Source organism: Tamandua tetradactyla, chromosome 15 (assembly GCF_023851605.1).
Source record: "Tamandua tetradactyla isolate mTamTet1 chromosome 15, mTamTet1.pri, whole genome shotgun sequence".
Classification (NCBI taxonomy): domain Eukaryota; kingdom Metazoa; phylum Chordata; class Mammalia; order Pilosa; family Myrmecophagidae; genus Tamandua; species Tamandua tetradactyla.
In genome coordinates, this window is record NC_135341.1 from 68815577 (window position 1) to 68838592 (window position 23016).

At 35.6% G+C, this 23016-nt stretch overlaps 1 protein-coding gene across 1 annotated transcript in view; it reads right to left on the reverse strand.

Annotated features, from left to right (window-relative positions):
- KCNH8 (potassium voltage-gated channel subfamily H member 8) overlaps positions 1-23016 on the reverse strand; it is a 396752-nt gene that overhangs the window by 179064 nt on the left and 194672 nt on the right. The window contains exons 4-5 of the mRNA XM_077130036.1: positions 10577-10704; positions 5267-5507 (exon numbers count right to left, since the gene is read on the reverse strand). Coding sequence (XP_076986151.1) covers positions 5267-5507; positions 10577-10704 — 369 coding nt within the window. The remainder of the gene's footprint in view (positions 1-5266; positions 5508-10576; positions 10705-23016) is intronic.

Here is a 23016-nt window from a genome sequence, read left to right on the forward strand (position 1 = left end):
ATATCCCTACATCTCCTTTCTTATTTCTCATCCCTTTATTTTCTCTGTAGTTATCTTAGTCATGTATCATTAACTTGTTTATATTAGATATATTAGGTTAGCTAGTATATACCTGAAATTTTTAATCCATTAGAACATCTCTTCTTTTAATAGGGGTTTATTACCAATTAAATCTGTTTACATTTTGCAATTACTCACAAAAAATTTATCAACCTATTTTATCAACTCCTATCTTGTGCTCTCTCTCATCTCTCTATTTATTTATTTTTATCTTGGATATACTCTTTCCTTATGGGTTCACTTTCACTTTTTGCCCTTCTGAAGGACCTAATTTAGTAGTTCTTACAGTGAGAATCTATTGTGCTTTTTTTTGAAAATTTCTTCATTTTGTACACCTTTCTGGAGGATAGCAAACAAGGAGAAAGAAAGAGAAGAGAAGAGAAAAGAAAAGAAAGGGAAATAATAAATGGAAGAAAAGGAAGGAGGAAAAAGGAGAAGAAGGAAGGAAGGAAAGGAGGGAAGGAGGGAGGGAGGGAGGGAGGGAGGACGGAAGGAAGAAAGGAAGGAAGGAAGGAAGTCTTTTAAGCCCAATATTTTTCCTTCAGCACTTCAAAGAAATTTCTTCAATGCCTTCTGGCCTCTATTAATGGTACTGAGAAATGTGACTTCAATATAATTATTATTATCTTTTTGTAAGTAAAATTTCCTTTTCTCTAGATAATTTCAAGGTTTTCTTTTTAATCCTTGATGGTTTGCGATGCTACTGTAGCATGTCTAGGCATGGATATATATTTACTCCATTTAGTACCTGGAATTCTCTTTCTATCTTAGAGTGTACAGTATCTCTTCCATTCTGGAAAATCCTTGGCTATTAACCCTTTATTATAGCTTCCCCAATTAGTCTCTCTATTCTAGTCTTTCAGAACCCCTATTAAACAAGTTAATGATACATGACTAAGATAACTACAGAGTAGACAAGACAGTGCAATTGCATACAATATTTCCTTTGATATTTAGCTTTCTAAGGAGTCGTTAGAGAGATGAAGTCAATCAGATGTTAAAACGACATATCCTCCCATCTTCACATTCCAGTAGAAATGAAGGAATGAGGAGAGATAAATATTGTCCCTTGCATGCCTCTTCTTTTATGAAGGAAGAAAATTGTTTTCAAGAACTGTCCACTCCAAAAAGATCTCTTTTATATCCTATTGGATACACATGGTCACATGCTTAATCCTGCAACAGAAACTGGCTAAAAGGAATGGAATTACCACTGACTTAGAAAACTCACAATTCATTGCCTGGGTCTGGGCATATCGCTGCCTGCACAGTGTTGGGTTCTTTGAGTCTCTTGGTCAGGAAGGGTGGCGCAGACCTCATGTACTCATGGATCCACCACAGTTTTTACCACTAAAACATCAAAGTTTCAAACTATTAATTTCTGCATTCATGGACTAGAGAGTAGGAGGCTAGTCCTTCTTTCTATCATCTCCTGTTTCATTACTATAAATATAGGAAAGCAAATTCAGTGAATTAAAAAAACAAAAAGAAGGTTATAAAATCTTAAACAAAAAGCATGAATCAAAGCCCAGGAGACAAATTCTGATATCAGCTAGTTATGAGATCTTGAGCATATCACTAGGGTTCAGTTTTCCCATCTATAAAGTGAGAAAGATTAGATTTGATGTATTAGGTCACTTCCCATTTTAAATTTTCATAAGGTTTGAACCAGAAGCTAAGTTAAAAGCACAATGGTTTTCAAATCAAATTAAGGCATAGCCAAACATCGTGTTCTATTGATCCCAAAGAATTAATATGGCTTACAAAAGAATTTAATTCAAAAGTAAGACAGTACCTAGGAGAAATTCTAGTTCACCATTCATATTTAAGTTTTGACTAATATAATTACATTCAAACACTTTCTTTATGGTGACTCTACCTAGGAAGAATGTTTTTAAGTCAGACTTTCCAAAAGAATATTATTAAGTGTTCTGGGTAGGAATGAATTTTGAGGTAAAAATAAATTGGGGAGATGCTGGATTCACAGTTAAACAAATTTCTTTATCACTGAATTTCTCAGTGGATTTATAATGTTGGATGTGTGCATTGTAAATCTCCAAAAGATAGTCATCATTTCCCAAACTTTCATTTGACTATGGATCTTTCATCATGGGATATTTAATTTTTTCCCATTTAGAAAATATTGCTTTACATTTGTATAGAATGGAAAAGAAAATAAAATATTTTGAACAACATGTTTTAGCTAAATGACTATCTTTCTTTCCCAAACTCTTTTTAAACCACTTTAAAAAAAAATTAATTCTGCCACCGTTGATTATAAGATGCCAATTTATTAAAACTATTCTAGAAATAAAAAATAGGGTGTTAAATATGCATATGGATTTTACCATACATATCAATTAAATAAATATTAAATGGTATAAACACTGCCTTAACAATGCAGAAATACGAGTATTCCGGGCAATATAACTTTTTATTCCAAGCATTCTGACTGATTTATCAGTGGTTATTTTTAGGCATCCTTGTGAACTATTACATAGAATGAAACTTCTGGGAAACATTCTTTGAAAAATATTAAACTTTTTCCAAATGTATTATAATAAATTGAAATACAGTGAAACCCATATAAAAGAAGGAAGATTAGGGTGGGCCATGGTGGCTCAGCAGGTAAGAGTGCTTGCCTGCCATGCCCGAGGACCTGGGTTTGATTCCCAGTGCCTGCCCACGTAAAAGAAAAAAAAGAAGGAAGATTGCAGGAAGATAGCAGTAAGAAAGAGCAGCAAGTCTTTTAACAAAGGATTATGGGCAAGAGTCACAGCAAAATAATCTTTGTAGCAGCTAAACCGCATATAAACAGAAGTGTGTTTCTTTTTCCTTGTGATACAGTTAGTGAGGGGTGGGTATTGCCTACTGGGGAACCATCTTACTGCCTGGAACACAGTAGCAATAGCAGTGAGAAAGAATACCTAGAAGAATTTAACGGCAACCACCAAGAGAGCAAGCCAGAGACTCCATTGGTTTAGTAGAGAAAAGCTGCCTAAAAAAATCCCACAATCATGAAAAATCTTTCTTGTAGGTATGAGTTTTCATGGGGTTGAGTAAGTCATTGTCTGCCAATGAACATATGAATACCAGAAGTGGCTTCTAAACTCCTGGAAAGTAAAATATCTAACACTTAGGAAGAGCAGAAAAGAAAGTTTGAGACCCAGCCTTGTCCTTATAGCAAAGTTGTAAATAATAACAGTAATGATCATAAGGATGAAAGTACTTGTTAAACTGAGACTTCTGTGTATTGTCTCATAAAACTCTATAAAATAATTATTATAGAGAAGGATGATCAGGCTTAGACAATGACTCTCAACTTCTTGAGAGTTTCGGCCAGGTCAAGGAGACACTTTTGAGGATGTGACCGAGTATGAGTGTGTCACAGGCTGGGAGAGGGCGTTTTGTGGTGAATTGAATTGTGCACCCCAGACTGCATGTGCTCTTGGCCTTTTCCGCGTTCTGGTGGGTGTGGATCCACTGTCAACAAGATCTTTTCAAGTCGCTACTCCAGTTAAGGTGTGGGCCAGTGAATTACATTCGGCTTTAATCCAGATTAATGGGTTTCTTTATAAAGACAGTGAAAGCCAGACAAAGGGGAAAGCCACAGAGAACTGGAAGTCAATGACCCGAAAGAGAAATGAGGAGAGGCTGCCATGTGCATTGCCATGTGATGGAAAAGCCAAGGAACCCCAAGGATTGCTGGCAGCCGGAGGATACCAACTCCCAGAAAAAGCAAGTTTTCCAGCTTCTGAAACCGTGAGACGATAGATTCCGGTTGTCAAGGCAACCCATTGTATAGGTGTTTGTTTTAGCAGCCAGGAAAATAAAACAGTTGTCAAAGTTTAGCAAAGTAAAATAAGACCACAATGGGTTGACATATGGACGTATACAATTTGTCTAAGATTTTCATTTTGAATTTGTGTTCCAAACTAGAATATGGTTATTTTCATTTAACAATGATTTAATATATTCTTATATGACTATACCATTCTAATAAAGCCTAGATTTATTTAAAAGAAAAAGATAAAGATAAATTTCCTTGGGTTTGTAGGCGTACCAAGTTACCTAATAGACAACACTGCCATCTAGTGGCCAAAACACGCCACAGATACCACTACTGGGGTGGAGGCTGGGGTCCAACCATGGCTCTGAGGGGTGTGCCCAGCAGATTCAGGGTTAATAGTGATGCCAAAGTCACTCTAAGAGCATGCAAACTCACACAGAGCAAGCATTTGCGGTCATCCTCTTAGAGAACCCAGTCTGCCTCCTAAAGCTTTCATAGCTTCACAGAAAATAAATGCCCCACCACCCCTGAAACAAGGCTTTGATGTGCCACACATATTTATCTCCTCTTCCTTGATATTTTAAGATCCATTTCTTCTTTGTCCAACTACCTGCTTAAAATTATTTTCCAAACCCTTTCTCATTATTGCCATAAAGATGTTGCCCTCTACCTCTCTGACCACGTAAGAAACAGGAATTCTGTTGCCAAAGATGATCCAGAACTCAGCAGGCAGTCAATGTCAGATTTAAAGGAGACCCACAAGCTGTCCTAGAACAACAGACTTCTTGTTTGGGGTCTAAACAAGATTAAGTTTTAAGGAAGGGAAAAATAGGAAAAGGCTTACAAAAGTGGAACAGATGCAGCTTCGACTGAGGTCTCCAATATTCTAGAGATGAATACTATGGACAAATACCCCCTGGGGCCTCTTTCATTCAGATAGTCACTGCTTCTTCTGATTGACTGGAAGCTTTGCAAGCTTTTGCTTTGCAACCTGGTCACCTAGGGCAGCCACCATCAATGCACCAAAAGTGCATAGAAGGACATGGAGAACCCCTGGAGGGGTAATCTGAGCATCCCTGGACGGTTCTTGCCAAGCCCTAACTCTGACTCTACATAGGTGAGACCATGGTAGATGTGAGACTACAAACAAATTAGCTGGCAAGTCTCCTTTAGCCCTTTTTAATGAAAGAAGCACGGAAACAGAACATTGGTTTAGATCTGTTTGAATAAAGGAGCAGTGGAAAAGCTGAAGAGGCAATTTTGGGAAATCCAAGTATGTGTTTCTCCAAAATTTGCATCACAGGCTGAGTCATGCCCATGCAAATGGGTTTTTAGTTCACATTCGCGTCAGAAAAATCTGGAACACACTTACTTCCCATATGCAAATCTCCTACGAAAGCTGCCGTTGGTTCTTACCTATAATAAAAAGAATCTCCACTGCAATGTCACTGACTGTTGTGCTCCGAGTCGTGGACAGATCATCATTGCCAATAAAGCAAACGTTGTAAGGTACAGTCACGGCAACATAAAACGTCGCCAACAAAATAAGCCAGTCCCAGCCAGCTTTAAAAGTGCTAAAATGCAAAAGTATGAATTTGGACTTTTTTGCATCGGAAACTTTATACTCCGGAAATGCTGGCTTATCTACAAACACATTCTGTGGATAAAGACAAAAAGGAGAGAAGGGAAAAACACAGCATTAGCAACAAAGACCATGAGCCTAAGCACACACTGCTGTGAGGAAGGCTGTTTGCACACACAATGTCAATACAACTTATGGGTGATTTTCTAAAAGTTGGGGATGCAAAAAGTAGCAATTGAGCAGAGATCTTTATTAAAGTAACGGACCGGTTACCATAAGTAGTTATTAAAAGTTTAGCCAGGTGTGTTACATTGGTAATACAGAATTTGCTCATTAAAAAACAAAATGATTATTAACTAAAATGTCACCTACAAACATGCCCAGTTACAAGTATAACCTTACACACATTAGAAATACAAAGAAACATTTATATTCCTGTTGTTGTGGGGACATCCAGTATCCTTATAGTTTTCAGATGGCAGAAATTATCCAAACAATATATTTGACCTGAGATTCTTCTGGTGACAGCAAAGGTGATTTTTTTTTTTTTTTTTTTTTTATGGAAAGATATCCACAATGCTATTGGATATTGGAACACATATTTACTTTTTTTTTTTTTTTTTCCCAAAATGTAACCAGATTGTGCTGACTACATGCATTTTTTGCATTGTGATTGTTGGTGAAGTTTCAAGCTGGGAATTAAGCCTCATGACCCTGACTGGTATGGGCCCCTTCTGACCCTGCCCAGCTGTTGTTAGGACGGCAAGGTGAGGAACGGTTACTGAAGAGTTAGTATTCAAGGCAGGGCGAGGAGAAAGGCAATAGTCACCGAGCAGCTGATTAAATGCAGAAGAGCTGGAGGTTTTGATAACGGCAAATGCACTTCATTTTGAAAGCAGCCCAAATTGATGAACAATTCTACTTACTGCTCTAAGACAAAGGGAGACCCAACAATGGAATGTGTGGAGATGTGACAAGCTTGTGACCAGATACTTGCAGACATTGCCTTGACCTCAATTAGTGAGAAATAAAAGGTAGGTGATGGGAACCAAAATGTGAAAGTTAAGTTTAATTAACAGAATGGCTTTAAAAGTTCTGGAACACAAGTTCTGTGCAGGTCACAGTGTTGTTTTCTTGCACTGAGGCAGGGCCAGGCTCTTGTGGTATATTCAGGAAGCCTGAAGTGCCTGAGGATTTAGGAAAGATCCAGAGCAATCAGGAATAATACTTCACTCTTTTTGGTGACTATGAGTGATCAAATATTTCTGCTGCCTTAGTATTAAGGAGCCCCTTGTCTGGAATCTCTCCTTGGTAGGCATTCCCAACACGTGTTCCTACTTTCTGTTAATATTCTCACTCAACCCACACAGGCATCCCGTAATGCTAGCATTGCAGGGTGGGGTACTGCTCCACTACTTCCAGATGGTTCTTGGATGTCCATCTGCTGTTGTTTCTATTTTCTACTCAATTCCTTGATCCATGACCTGACCCTTCACTTCATTCCTTGGTTTCTAGATGCAATCTCCATGGTGGACTCGGGTATAACACTGAGCAGAGGATAATGAAATACTCTTATTGGGCTTCACATCAAAGCTCAGGCTGGTCCATAGGAGAAAGAGGGAGCAAGGGTTCACAGCATTAATTGCCTCAAGGGTGATAAGCACTTAAGGTTACAATAGCACATGGCGGCTTCTAATATAATTTTTTCAAATATTTAACCATAATAAAATATTAGGAATATCTTATGCTCTATACAAAATAAATTGTTCCCATCGTGTCACAGAAATTAAAATTTTACCTTGTTTGAGGGAGAAGCCAGGTCTAAGGGTGAGGATAGGGAAAAATCAAGGCCTATGTTATTTTCTGGGGATTACAGGTGAATAATCATACACAAGCATGAGCGAGGCTGATGCAAAAGTTCAGCAAGACATTAACATACCAACAAACAAGAAATAAATCATGTTATTTCATTTTTATAGGTTACTTAAATCACATTATTTAAAATTATTTTAAAGAGATACTGAGAATTCACTACGTGTCAGATTAGGCTCAGATTTTTAAATGTTTTTTAGGTCAAATCCTGTATACATCATGACACCATTATCTGAGCGAACAAATTGATGTTCCCCTTTCTCTAACGCTTATTTGTAAACTTTTATCAGATACATTTGGAGTGGAAAAAATTTCTTCAATTGGAAAGTGTGATTTTAGCAGGTAGAAGAAGGGAAAAGACATTATTTATAGCCCTCAAGCATATGGAGTATGTCTGAAGAATGATCCAACCAATTAATCTAGATTTTATTCATATATTATTTATTAATTTTGACAAATACCTCTTTAATACCAATGGAGTTGTAGCTATATAACATGTACTCTACAAATTGTTGAAATGCAACAGTTGGCATCAAATCTAATTGAGGTAACTGTTTCCTAAAGAATTTTTACGGCAAAACTATCAGTTGAATGGGCAAGAGAGCAAAAAGAGGGAAATCTTTCTATATTTACACCAGGTTTTTAGACACAGATATCATCCCATTCTCAATATAACAAATAAAGAAAGGCAGAAATTAAACAACCTTTCAGGATGTAACCAGCAAAGTTAGAGGGAGGACTAAAAGGTGTTACACCCTGATTCCCAAACCAAGTCAATGGCCTGATGACTCCTTTTGTCTACAGCGGAATCATATAAACCTGTTCCACAGCTCTGTACTAGAGAAAAAGCACTGTGGCTTTAAGTAGAAGATTTAGAGCTGAATTCCAGATCTGCTACTTCTACTTTTTGAGATCTCTAATAAGTTGTTTTAACCCATCATTACAAGAAGACTAATAAAAATAATACCTATTACCATGTTGCTGTCAGAAACAAACAATATGACATGGGTGAAAGAAATCTCTAGCAACAAAGGACTATAAAATATTAAGAATTCTTTTTTTTGTGTATGAACATTATTACAATCAGAATTTTCTAAAGGTTGATTGTTCAGCCAATAAACTCTCCAGGTCATTTTCTCACCTTCCTTCTCTCTCTTCTGTTCTTTTTAAAGGAGATGGCATACAAGGCCAGTTCTGATTCTATACTTTTCTTTTAGACATGGGATTTAACCTGAAATGTCAGAGTTAACTTGTTGGCTGTCTAGTCCTCTACTGTTATTTTGATGTCCCACCTTTGTGTTTATACTTCTTAAATGAATGGCAGGTGAGCAAATTAGCTAGGTAGTGTAAGTTATGATTCTTCTACAGTCTGATTTTTAGGTACTGCTTTGAACTTTGTAGAAACTAAAGGGAAAAATATCATGTTCAACAAATGTATTCTAAAACTCACTAAACTGGCTATTTTTAAATGATTTTCAACTAAAGGCTAGAAGATGGTGTCAGCTTTCAGACTGCAGGATTTCTGATTTAGATATGATGCTGGTCCACAAGTGGTTACCTTTGTTTCTTCTTTATTGTCACCTAGGCTGACTTGGTAACTGAAGGAAGAAAGAAATAAGAACCAGCAAAAGAATCCATTGTGTGCCCTGATTTAAGCCTTTGCTGGACTCTCAGGAACTCATTGTGAAACTAAGGCTCAGGTTTCCCTAGGAAACCCCTGTATTAAGTCAGGACAGAAAAGCAGTGTGTGACCCTCAACCAAGGTACGTGGCAGACCCACACAGGTATGGTTGAATGGTCTGGAGCACGAAAGGGACAAAACACCTTGTTCTGGGTTCACGGAAAGATTCACACTGAAGCAGAACCAGGTCTGTGATACTTTTATGTCAGATCTCACTCCATATTCTGGGCTGAATGCATCTTTGTTTGCCCCAATCAGAAAAACCCATAGTCTGTATGTCTGATGCATGAAGTTATCAAAGCATTTCTATGTCAGATTAGGTAGTCCTCAAACTTTCTCATGTAGAAAGTAAATTGCCAAATAATCCATTTCTCTTCCAAACTCCCAGAACTTCTAGATCTTGGATCAATTCCAAAATAGTTCTAATTGTTTTTTGTTTTTTGGTGCATGGTCCAGGAATCGAACCCGTGTCTCCTACATGGAAGGCAAGTACTCTACCACTGAACCACCCATGCACCCTCTAATTGTTTGATATGTTTTTTTCTAATGACATTTGCAAGGCAGACCCTGAGTATTTATATCTGTCATCCATAGCCACACAACCCCAAAATCTGTTCTGATGATCGATCTTATCATGCAAATTAATGACATTGAAATCATTTGAAAAATTGTCCTGGAAGATCTACTGCTAAATAGGCCTAGTTCTGGTTTGTTAGTGAAGTCTTTCACTGCTAAAAACTAGTTTTAAAATTAAGTGTGAACTCTTGGAAGATCTGTGTCATGTACAGTTCTGCAAAGAACCATCTTTTATAGGCACAATTATTTGCTGTGGCTTTTTTTTGGGGGGGGGGTGGAGGGTGGGGAGTTGAATTTTCCCTCTTTCTCTCCGTTCCCCAAAGGGGACTTTGCGAATACTTCTTGACTCACTGTTCAGATCACCCTGGGATTTATCGGGGCATCACACTAACCTGGACAAATCTGCTGGGCTTTTGACAGATAAATATCAGGATTCAGAAAGCAGTCCTATACTAGTTTACTGGGAGTGCAACTTTTTCCAAAACCACATCATGGCATGTAATTTCAATCCATCCTTTCACTGGGTGAAAATTCCAACTGCGATTTGTGTAAAATGTAAATTTTAAAATAGAGTAATGACTTTGATTTGTTCATGGTACCCCTGGGGAAAAAAAAGCATTAAGTAAAACTAGATAAAGGGCAAAATAGATGGGGCTAAAATTAAATTTGAGAAATTTTAATCAAGAAAATTTGAATGTGTAATATGACATATCATCTTGTTTCATAAAATGTAACCAGTATGTCCCCATTTGCAGTGTTCCTGGCACCATATTGTACTGCACTGCAATAACATTCTAATCTCTGTGCTGTGATAACGCTGTGATTAAGCACTTTTATTACAGAAATGTCTCATGACTGCTGACCTTTTCCAATTTGTTCTTTATAGGAAAGCACAAGCCAAAGTGGAAAGAAATCTAGGAAAGCTAATAAATGAGTAATTGGAGCCTTTCTTTAGTGAACCAAATATTGGCATCAGGGGAAACTAGCATTCATAGTATGCACACATGCCACCTACATTATTTATTTTCAATTTGTTCTTTTCTCTTCTTTGCAGGTGCCCAGAGATGTGATAAAGGACTGCTCGACTCCGTCTCCGAGCTGAGTCAAAGTGGGTCCCTGCTCTTGATCTTCCTTTGGCTTTCTCTGGGGGAAAACAAAACTCATTAAACATCAACAAATGTGTCATTTCAACCCAAGAATGTCAAATGTTGACTGTTCCCTTTTAAGAGCACAGGGTACACCTAAAATTGCATGCTGGCTACTAATGACATTTAATTTTAGCCCTTTACAATTTGTATGCTTTTACAATCATATTAATTGCATTAATTTTTGGAAATTGTAGGTAAGATATACGTGAGGACAGAGGAAATTTCAAACAGTTTAGAAAAGCATTAAATGAAGAGTATCACTGCTATTCCACACTCATATCCCTAATCCTACTCTCAATATTTTTTTTCCAGAAAATGTTTGACATACGCCCTACATCCACATTTCTATTCCTTATTCTTTGGATAGATGGAATTTTACAACAAAAACTGTTCATGTGCAATTTTTTTTCACATCAGAATAACTTGTAAACCATTCCAAATCTGCATTTTAGTTTTTTCTCATTCTGTTTAAGGGTTAAGAGTATATCATGTATACTTTTACATGATACTTTTACCATTACCTTGATACTTTTACCATTTCCCTATTATGAACATTTATGATTTTTCAGAATTAAAGAAAAGAAAGCAAATCTATGTATACAATCTTGAAATTAAAATCCTTGAACATACTAGCAGTGGATATGAATTTGATATGCAAACTCCAAATTTCATTTCAGCAATTTTCGCTTTCAGTAATAGTAAATGAATGTGCCTGTTTCATCACACCTACACACCAAAGCTATGAAATATCAAATAAATTTGTCTAACATTTTGAAAGGTGAAAAATGCCATATTTTTGTTTGAATTTGCATTTTAAAACTTATAACTAAGGATGTGTATTTAATCAAACATTCATTGTACATTTGTACTTTATTTTCTGAAGTCCATTCGTATTATTTTTGCTAAGTTTAAAATTAAATTGGTCCTTTCCTACTTATTTGTAAGAGCTCTTTGTGTAATAAACAATCACCATTTTTTGGTTATATGTGCTGCCAAAAATGTTCCCATTTTGTTAATAGGAGTAAAAAATAATAATTTTTATATTGTCAGACATAGTAGCCCATCCATTTGTGGTGTCTAGGCCTTATATCTTACATAGCCAGAACTTCTTCCTTCAAAAACCATTTTAGAAATCTCTGTGTGTTTTTTTCCATTATCTTCATGGCTGTATTTTCTTTAATGAATATACAAATCTTTAATTCAATCGGACTCTATTTTGTAAAATGAGGTTTTTATTTTGTTTCCAAAGGCAATTGTTCAAAAGCAATAAATACAGTGGTTACATTATATTAGGAAATATTTAGTCTTTATTTGGTCAATTAGTCAACATTTAATTTTGTTCTAAACAAATTGTATTTTCATCACAAAATAAATGCTAAATATAAGAAATCATTTAAAACCATTATTTATCTTAACTTCCTCAGCAAATCACCACAGTTTTACAAAAGTCTCTGGCTGCTCTTCTTCATGAACACTTGCTTAGGGTACTATGCTAGAGAGACCATATAACTGTCACTGATGACTACAAGGCCTTGTTCTTGATCCTCAGTGTTTATTATCTCAATTAATCCTCATAAATACACAGTGAGATAGTATTACTATACTCCAGTAATAGATGAGAAAACTGAAAGGTCTAATAGCATATCGTATGTTCATGGAAGGCATAGAGTCAGTATGTGAAGCCAGATTGGTCAAAAGTCAACACTCCCTCTCACACAGCACCTACTCCCATAGTGACTTCGATCAATTTTTAGGACTACTTTGTAGTGCGTCACAGGAACGAGGAATGATATATATTGTAGTCCAGTCCAATTGAGTTTGGATTCAGTCTTCCAAGGACTTTAACCACATCCACAGGATGATTTTACATCAGTAAATAGGACATTTTACTCCCTGCAAAGCTCTAAATGCCACAGGTGTTTAAAATTGCTTGTCTTTGTTTATTCATACCATGAAAGTATGTTTAAATAACATATGCTATATTACTGTAGATGAGTCATTAATGACAGATCACAAAACACGAAGCAGAACATTAAAAGAGCCCCTTTATTGTGAAACTCAGGGCTGAACAAGGCACATTTCATTGTATGTCGAAAAGCTCAAGATCGTGTCTTCAAGAGTTAAATGCTTTAATCCACTTAGAACTCTTGCAAATTGCATTTGAAAAAGGAATTATTAATCCGGTAGGTAGTAATTTTAAGATGTCTAAAATTAAAAACAGCCAGAGTTCTAAAAGAATGTCTACAAGAATGTAGTAGGAAAGTTAGCAAGTTGCTTACATAATATCAGTTGGTACCAAAGTGTCAGGTGAAATTACAACACTAACTACAAAATGGGCCAAATGAGATATTTATGACAGTCAGCAAGCCAATTTATTTCTCCGTGGAGAAATCTAATTAGAGTTGAGATATTCTAAATCAAAACAACAGTAATTTTATAGTCATAAAAAAGGACCCCTCAGAGGGAAATGTCAAAGAAATTTGTCTGTCTTGGTCTTGGTTCTAAATGGAAATAAATTTTCCTTGTGAATTTTTAGTCACAGTTTAACTTTCATGCAAAATAGAGATTGAAAATCATGCCATTTAGGTGATCTAAAATCTCTTAAGCAGAGGAATTAATTTAATATCATTCTGGGTTAGTAACTCTTGAGAGAAAAAAATCACAGATCAAATAGGCAACAACTGATTCTTTAAAAAAAAAAGAAAGAAGGATGCATATGAAATGTTCATGGCAGCAATAGTTGTAACATGCATGAATAGCTATTTGTATCTATGTATATATATATAAACATAAATATATACACATACATGTAATACACACATGCGCTTATGTGCATATAATTAGAAATAAGCCAAATGTCCATAAAAAATGGTGCATGGACAAATTGTGCTATAGTCATAAAAGAGAATTTTGTAACTCCATTAAACTGGACTTTTGTGAGAATCAAATAGGAAATGGGTAAAATAGTGCCTGCCTATTAATAGAGATATATTTCAAAAATGTAATATTGAACACAAAAGCCAGAAATAGAAAAGCATGGACAGCATGGTGCCCTTTTTATAATATTCATACACATGCAAAACTAAATAACATATTGTTTTGGGAAATGTACCATTGCAGTAAAGCTACACATAATCATGACTATACCTGATTATGCAAAGGACTCTGAGAAACACGGAGTCTCTAGCTGGGCCCCCAAATCCTTTACTAAATGGTATTATAAACTTCTCTCTCAAAGTGAGTTTTGGGTATACTGAAATTTTAACCATATATGTGTATATCATATATAAACATTTAAATATAGTTATGTATATATACATATATTTGAGTCTAGGAAATATTTCATAATACCAAAAAGGACCCCCAAAAGTGGTATCAGACCATTTCACAGGGGACCTGGTAACATTCTCTGGGGTAAGGTATCAGTTGCTTGAGATGCATAATGGAGGGTTAACACCTGAAGAATGAATAATTGTTAATAAGGTATAGTGGTAGGGAGCAGAGGGAAGAGTGTTCCTGACAGGGCAAATAACACATAAAGGGCTTGGACAGAAAAGAGCTCAGCATTTTGAAGAACTGAATGAAATCCAGGATAGTTAGGATATAGTGGAAGAGAAGGACAAGGGAAAACTAGAAGGTAGGCAGAAGTCAGATCATCTCAGGCCTTTGAGATCACATTAGGAATTTTGCTCTTTAAGTGCAATGTTAAAATTATTACTTAGGGAATAGTCTAAGCCGCTCTAGCAAAAAGACCCCCAAATATATGTATGTAATGAGTATCTTTATTTCGCCCTCACTACTTCTCTCCTTTCCTTAATAGGGCAGATTTATTGTCTAAATAAAGTCATTTTCCATAACAGTCTAAAATCTAGACTGGTGGAAGAGACCTGCCGTGTTTCGCCAGTGGACTTCATCTTTCATGCCAGGTAATTGCTTTAAGGAAGGTGAAAGAAGTGGATGGTAAGGAGCTTCCTATGAAGGAGCCGGAAATTGTGCACATCACTTTTATTCAGATCCCATTAGCCACACTCAGCTACCAAAGAGGCTGGGAAATATAGTCCCTAGCTGGGCTGCCGTGTGTCATGTCAATCCTCGGAGGTGGAGTGAGGGCTATATTATTAAAAGGGAAAAAGGAAGAATGAACTCTGGGGGATAATTAACAGGCTCCGCCACATGAAGCCAAGGCGAGTTTTTAAACATCCAAGTGACAAGAGAAAATGAGTTTTCAAAATATCACATTGACTGTTACGTGGATAACTGATTAGAAAGAGTCAATAGAGGTTGTTGAGAAATCACTCAGGAGGCCACTTTAGTGATCAGCTGAAACAAGGTTGTAGCTCAAACTAGGTTGACAGCAATCAAGCAAAACTGACAAATTTGAAATAAATTTAGAGGATAAAGTTGCCTATCTTCGTCACTTCATTGATTATGAAATCATACAGAAAGAGAATTGAGAGTAAGAAGAGAAACACAAAGCCATCCAAAATTTAATAGGCCGACTGAGGGGAGAAATTGAGTTTGAGAAGGAGAAACATAAAGAAGAAGAAAATGGTAAATATAACGTCAGAGAAGCTAAGGCGAGAGAATGCCTCAAAAAAGAGAGAGGTCGACAGTGTCTTCATGTCTCACTTTGAGTGATTCTCCTTAGAGAAGAAAGAGAACAGACATTCCACTCTTATAAAGCAGGGAAAGAGACTGATTATACATGCAAATGAACCAATAGGTTTTGATGGCAGGAAGTTGAGATAGCTTCCAAGAGATTTTTTTTTTTTTTTAATTGATGTTGGAGGCAAAGGATAAGGAGCAGTTAGTGGGAGTTAGTGGCTTGAGGATAGTAAAGAATGCTTGAAATATTTGTGTTTTTTTGTTTGTTTGTTTGCTTTTCACATGGGCAGGCACCAGGAATCGAACCCATTGAAATATTTGTTGTAGGGAATGGGAGGTCAAATCCAGTAAGGAAACTGATAAGTTTGTTGGGGAATTTGATCAACACACTTGAGGCTAGTAATAATAAGTTTAGAGTGCTTCCAGTTTTCCCTTGTGTAGGTTTTATCCCGGCATTTCTCAGCTGCCTGGGTGCAGACCTGAGACTGCTGTTTCTTCTGGGTTTGAGGCTTTGCCAGACGGATGTAGAGAAAATACAGAGGAACAAGTTTAGGGTGCATGCAAAAAAAAAAAAAAAAAGCCTTTATATTTATGAACCATGAAAGCTGAGGTGGAAGAAATATGAAAATAGCAGTTGTATTATAGGAAGAAAGGGAAGATTTCAGTGATCTGGAATTTGCAATCAGCTCAGAAAAACAAAACAAAGGCAAGAAAGTGAGATGCAAAAAGAGGCGGTACTGGTCAGCAAGCAGAATGTTTAAATAAGCAAGTTACGTTATCGAGCAGTACTGAGTAATGACAATTTCCAGGAAAAATAAAATTGAAAGTTATGTTTACACGCCAGTGAGTTGAAACTTCTCAACAGAACATCATATATTAGTAATATTCACTTTGTCCCCAACATGTTCTAGGCATTATGCCAGGAACTTTGTCTTGGTTCTCATTTAATCCTCACTTTGCTAGGCATTAGGTTTTCCACTTACTGAAGAAAACAAACAAACAAACTAAAGGTCCTATTTACAAATGGGTCCACATCCACAGGAATACAAATTAAAATTTGAATATGTCTTTTTTGAGGGACAGGATTCAATCCCCACCAAATAGAAAATGGAAATGAAAGTAGAAAAAAATTAAATAGAAAACAAAATTAAAACAAAACAAAACATAACAGGGTCAATAAAACCAAGGGAAGAAAAAAAGAATCAAATTGTTGGCAACTGTGTTCCAGGAAAAAAAATTAGAGATGATACAAACAATATTAAGAACAAAACAAATAGAACCACAGATATAGAAGACCTTAGACTTATGAGATTACATTGTGCAAAATTATAACTCCACTATCTTCTAGACTAAATGAACATTTTCTGAGGACCAAAATTGGCCCAAAAATTAGTTAAAAAAAATACTTGAATAGACCAATATCTATAGAAGGAAGTGGGGAAAGAGATCATCTCTCCCACACTATTTACCATCATCTCTCCCTAAAACATAATTCATACGGTTTCAGAAGTCAATTCTATTAAAATCTTATAACAACCTCAGAGAACAAAAAACCCTGAAAATATTTGTGTTTGACATACAAATCGAAATAACTCAGATACAAACTAGATTAGCTTGATACAAAAAAACTATACATTACTTTTACTTATGAATATAGATGCAAAGAGCCTAAATAAAATATAAAATATTAATATTAGACTGAATATAGAAGTGCATTAAAAGAGAAATATACTAAGTGGTGGTTCCATCTTAAGGAACATTTATATAACTCAGCAGATTTATAAGAAGAAAAGCCAATGATCTGCTCAATAAATAACTGAAATTTTAAAAATAAAACTTAACAGGGGGTGTAAGGGTGGTTCAGTGGTAGAATTCTCTCCTGACATGCAGGAGACCCGGTTTCAATTGCCAAAAAACAAACAAGCAAAAACAAATGAACAAAAGATTCAATAAAATGGTGCTGCATTAATGGGATACTCACATGGAAAAATAATGAAATGTGACCCCATCATACAGCATACAACTTAACAAAAATGCTTGCTTTATAAAACTGTAATAAGCAAGCAGTAGAATAAAACTTCTTTAACTTGATAGAGAGTATCAGTAAAAAGCAAACTTATATTTAATGGGGTGATAGAAGCTTTATAGCTCTTTTAATTTATAAAAAAGCAAACACTCAGAGAAAATAGAAAGTAAAAGTAATATACATTAATTTTGGAAAACTGGGAAAACAGCAAAAAAGTAGAAATGGTAAGAAATTCCTGATTTTCTTCCAGTTGAAAAATTTGGTACTTTTCTTTCCCAACTGTTACTGTGTTAATTATTTTATAAACTCAATTGCAATCATCCAGTACATACACACTTGTTGTTTTAAATAGTAAAAGACAATACATATGTCTTTTACAAAATTTAGAAATGTAAAAACAGTGTAAAGCAGGAAATAAATCTCCTTCATGATGCCATTTCCCAGAAATAATTTAATGTTTTGATGATTTTTTTTTTGTTGTTCTAGACTTTCTTCTATTTTACATCACTGATTGCATTATGTAAACTAATTGAAAACAGTTAATATAGAAACACTCACAGAGCCTAGATACGAAGAGGATTTGGAGAAAATATTTATTTGCCAAAGAACACGGGATGGAGGCTTTTAGTTTTACTCAATTAAAAAGCATATATCTATGACTCAGTCTATTCAATCTAAATTTTAAATATGTATAAGATCATTTTTTAAATATTTGGAAAACACATGGCCATTTGGTCATTAATTAAGTCCTTTTTTTTTTTAACAGAAAGTAAAAGTCTGAATGATTCTGCTGTCAGTGTTGTAGCACATGTTGTTACACTGCCCAGACACCCACCCTGGATTAAAAAGATTAAGTATTTTTAAGTGTGCCTGGCCAGATCCCTCGGTTCTTAGCCTTCAGAAGAAAAGAACCACCTTGTCCACTTCCCAGCATTCAAAAACTGGCCAATATGAGTGCAAGGGACAGCCTCTCTGCCTGACGCAAGCCAACGCTGAGGGCCACTCAGTTTTACTCAAGAGCCTAGTTTACAAAATGAACTGAAGAACTTTTGTGGGTTAATATATAAATGGTCCAAACTGGTTAAAGAAAATCACAAATACATATCTTGCACATTATTAAATTGATAATTTTGATTGCTTTCTGTTGGTAGAATATATCCACAAGTAATTTTGTTTTAAGAGAGATACACTGGACGCATATCTTATGAGTTTCCATATATTGAATTGTAAGATAGTCTGTTATAAATCTGGTTACTCTGAGTGCATCACAAAAGCCCACTAATCTCTTGGGTCTGTTGGAGTTGTGGCATACCCAGAGAGGGCAATGAAAGCAATCCAATCCCAGCGTAGGCAATAATGAAAGGTGTTGTCAGTAGAAAAATAACCTTTTGTTGGTAGAGTTTCAAACAATTCATATGGTTCCTATTGAGATTCAATAGTGTATAGATAAGTTTTAATTAGCACATTTTTATAAGAAATTGTGAACTGGGGCAAACTATTTCTAAACCACATATCTGACAAAGGACCAAAATTAGTATATATAAAGGACTCTGAAAACTCAACATCAAAAAAAAAAAAATTACAATTAGAAAATAGGCAAAAGACATGAAGAGACATTTGACAAATTAGGATTAATGGATGGGAAGTAATCACATGAAAAGTTGTTCATCATAACTAGACATTAGAGAAATGTAAATTAAGGGCATGATGATATATCACTATGTACCTTCTGGAACAGCTGAAAAAAAAAGATAGTTCTGGTCATCAAAAATGATGGCATAAAATGTTCCAGAGTGCTGTTCCCCAAGGAATCTTTGAACCACTAGCAAAAACTGACAAAGGCATCTTCCTCAAAGCTCCAGAAAATGGTTTAAGGGTTACAATAATAGAATGAGTTCCAAATCAAGAAAATTCTGCTTTAAAAACGTTAGGAGAAGCTCTTGGTTCTCTGATGGCTCCTTCCCCTAGCTCTCCCCAACTGTGGTGTGGAGCCAGCGTGTGCACCCATTGTGGGTCACTGGCCAGGTTCTGGAGGGTGCAAAGTAATCCTTATGTGCATACTGGGGTGTCTGAATGTCAGTGCCAATCTATTAGAAAGAAGCATAAAAGACTGAAGAAGGAAACTTTTCCCTGGCTGACCATCTCAGATTTTGCATTGCAGGTGGAAGCAACTGGCAGACAACTAAAGCAGTGTAGGAAATACTCTGGTTAGAGGCAAAGGCTTATCTACTTTAAAACATAATAAAGTAACACAGGAGGAGGAGAGGAGTGTATTTCACAGGAAATAGATGGTCATACTATTCCCTATAATCAGGGGAATTTTTAAGGCCAAAAATAAGCACGATTGCATCGATTTAGGAAAAGAACTAGCAAAACAACAGAAAAAGATATAGAATGTTAATATAGAGAAAAAAATAAAAATAATAATAATAATAAAAAAAATAAGCACAAGCTCAGGACAAGATACAGGTTCAGAAAAAAGTAAAACCGAGAGGATCTTGTACATCACTTTCACTTCAGCTGATCTTGACAGAAAGACTAAATTTTGAAGTTGGCATCAGCCAATGCAGAGCCAATTTACCATGACTGTGGGAGGTGATTCTTGCTTTAGTTTGTTGTTTTGGGCAGTTTCTGGCATTCAAGACTATCTCTTCATATCAATAACTGGATAAAAATGTTAAAGAGCTCAAGGGCTAACTCCCAGAGTTAACACTTTAAAATATTAAAATGTACAATGTATAGAAAAAAGTTCCACACGAAGGACAGGAACTTTCAGCAAATCTAAAAGAACAAGATAAAAATCCAGAAACCATCAATAAAGAAGCCTAAACTTTGAATATAACAGAAAAATATTTTTTAAGAGTGATCTTCAAAATGCTTAAGGAGATAAAGGAAAATGTGGAGGAAGAATTCAAGGACATTAGGAAAACCATGAATGAAGAATATGAGAAACTCAATAGAGGGATAGAAATTTAAAAAGAAACCAAACAGAAATAATGGATTGAGGACAACAATATTGGTATGAAAAGTTTCCTAGAAGATTTCAACAGCAGACTGGAGCTGATAGAGGAAAGAATCAATGAACTCAAAGACAAGACAATTGAAATAATTCAGACTTAAAAGAGGAAAGAAAAATGAATGAAAAAAGTGAACAGAGCTTGTTGTGGCTTGGGGCTGTATGTATCCCAGAAAAACATGTTCTTAACCTTAATCCATTCCTGTTGGTGTGAGCTGATCATAAGTAAGGCATTATGATGTTGTTACCTCAGTAAGTTGTGGCTCACCATAATCAGGATAGGTCTTGATCCTAGAACATGGGTCCTTTATAAGCAGAATAAAACTCAGACAGAAAGACAAAGCCATGGGAAGTAAGAACCTGAAATTCAGTGGATCTCAGAAGTGAACTGAGAGATTGCTACATGCACCGCCATGTGACAGAGAAGCCAAGGACCCATGATCACGAGTAGGCAGTCCCAGACCACTAGAGTCTTCAGGAAGAAAGCATCACCTTGATGATACCTTGGTTTGGGCTTTCCCTGGCCTCAAAACCATGAACCATTAAATTCCAATTGTGTTAGCCATCCTTTGCATGATTCGCTTGATCAACTTAGAAAACTAAAACAGAGCCTAAGAGACCTGTGGGTTACCATCTAGCATAATAATGTGTGCATGATGGGAGTCCAAGAAAGAGAATAAAGAGAGAAAGAGGCAGAAAGAATATTCAAAAAATTAATGGCAGAAAACCTCCTAAATATAATAAAAGATGTAAATCTGTACTTTCAAGAAATCCAATAAACTCCCAAAAGGATAAACTCAAAGAGAACTAGGCTTATACAAGCAATAGTCACACTCTTGAATCCCAAAGACATGGAGAGGTCTCAGAAGTCTGCAAGAGAAAAGGAAGTCCCAATAAGATTATGTGCTGATTTCACATCAGAAACCATGGAAGAAGAAGGAACAGGGACAGAATATTTAAAGTGTTGAAAGAAAACAATTTCCAACCAAAAATTTTATATCCAGTAGGACTGCCTTTCAAAAGTTAGGGAAAAATTAAGACATACCCAGGAAAACTAAACTAAGGGAGTTAATTAGCACTAGACCTGGCCTAGAAGCAATACTGTAAGGAGTTCTTTAGACTGAAAAGAAAGGACACTAGGCAGTGGATCAAAGTAGAATAAAGATAGAAAGACTCTTGATAAAAGGAACCAGGTGGGTAATTATAAAATCAGTAATATTGCATTGTATTTTTGGTATGTAATGCCATTTTTTAATTTCTTATAGTTTCTAAACTGCTAATTCATAAAAGTAATGATAAATCAATGGTTTCAGATGCATACTGTATAATGATTTAATTTGTAAAAAGTACAATAAAAATGTGAGTGGACAAAAGGTTATAAGGTAGTGTACATGTATGCTATTGCAATGAAGTTGGTTTCAAATCAAACATAATGGTTACATATTTAAGAGGTTAAATTTAAACCCTGTGATAACCACAAAGAAAATGTCTGGAAAATATACATGGAAAAAAATTAGAAGAACTCAAGCGATATACAAAAAAAAAATCACATATAAAAGTAGGCATTAACAGATAAATTGAGGAACAAAATGCATTAGACTCACAAAGACCAAATAGCAAAAAATGGCAGAGGAAAGTCCTGAATTATCAGTAGTTAGTTTAAATGTAAATGGATTAAAATCTCCAGTAAACAGGCTAAGATTGATGGATGAAAAAGTTTGATCCAACTGTATGTCATTTATAAGAAATTCAAGTTAAATTTAAATACACAAGCAGGATGAAAGTGAAAAGATGGAAACAACTATACCATGCAAACGATAATTAAAACAGAGCTTGGGCAGCTAAACTCATATCAGATTATATGGACTTTAAGACATGTAATTATGAAAGGGATCAATTCAAAATGAAGACATAACAATCCCTGAAATATATGAAGCAAATATTGACTATTTTGAAGGCAGATACAGATGGTTTTACACTAATAGTAGGTGACTTCAATACATGACTTTCAATGACATATAGATTATCTAGACAGAAGATCAAGAAGGAAACAAAAGGCTGCAATAATACTTTAAAGCTAACAAGGCCTAACAGACATATTTAGAATACTTTGCCCAACAGCAGCAGAATACACATTCTTCTTCAGTGCACATGGATTATACTTCAGGATAGATTTTATGTTAGGTCATAAAGAAGTCTCATTAAATTTTAGAATATTGAAATTATACAATGTATTTTCCCCAATCACAATAAAATGAAGCAAGAGATCAATAATAAAGGGGGAGCTGGAAAATTCACAAATATGGGGAAACTGAACACACATTCTTAAGCAACAAATGGATCAAAGAAGAAATTACAAGGAAATTTAGGAAATATTTGGAGGTGAATGAAAATGAAAAAACAACATACCAAAAATTACAGCATTCAGCAAAAGCAGTGCTGAGAGGGGAATTTACAGTATGAAGTGCTTACATTAAAAAAGGAACCATCTCAAATCAGAGACCTAACTTCACAACTGGGGATACAGAAAAAGAAGAGCAAATAGGTGGGCCACAATGGCTCCGCAGGTAGGGTTCTCACCTGCCATGCTGGAGACCCAGGTTCAATTCATGGTGCCTGCCCATGCAAAAAAAAAAAAAAAAAGAGAGAGAGAGAAAAAG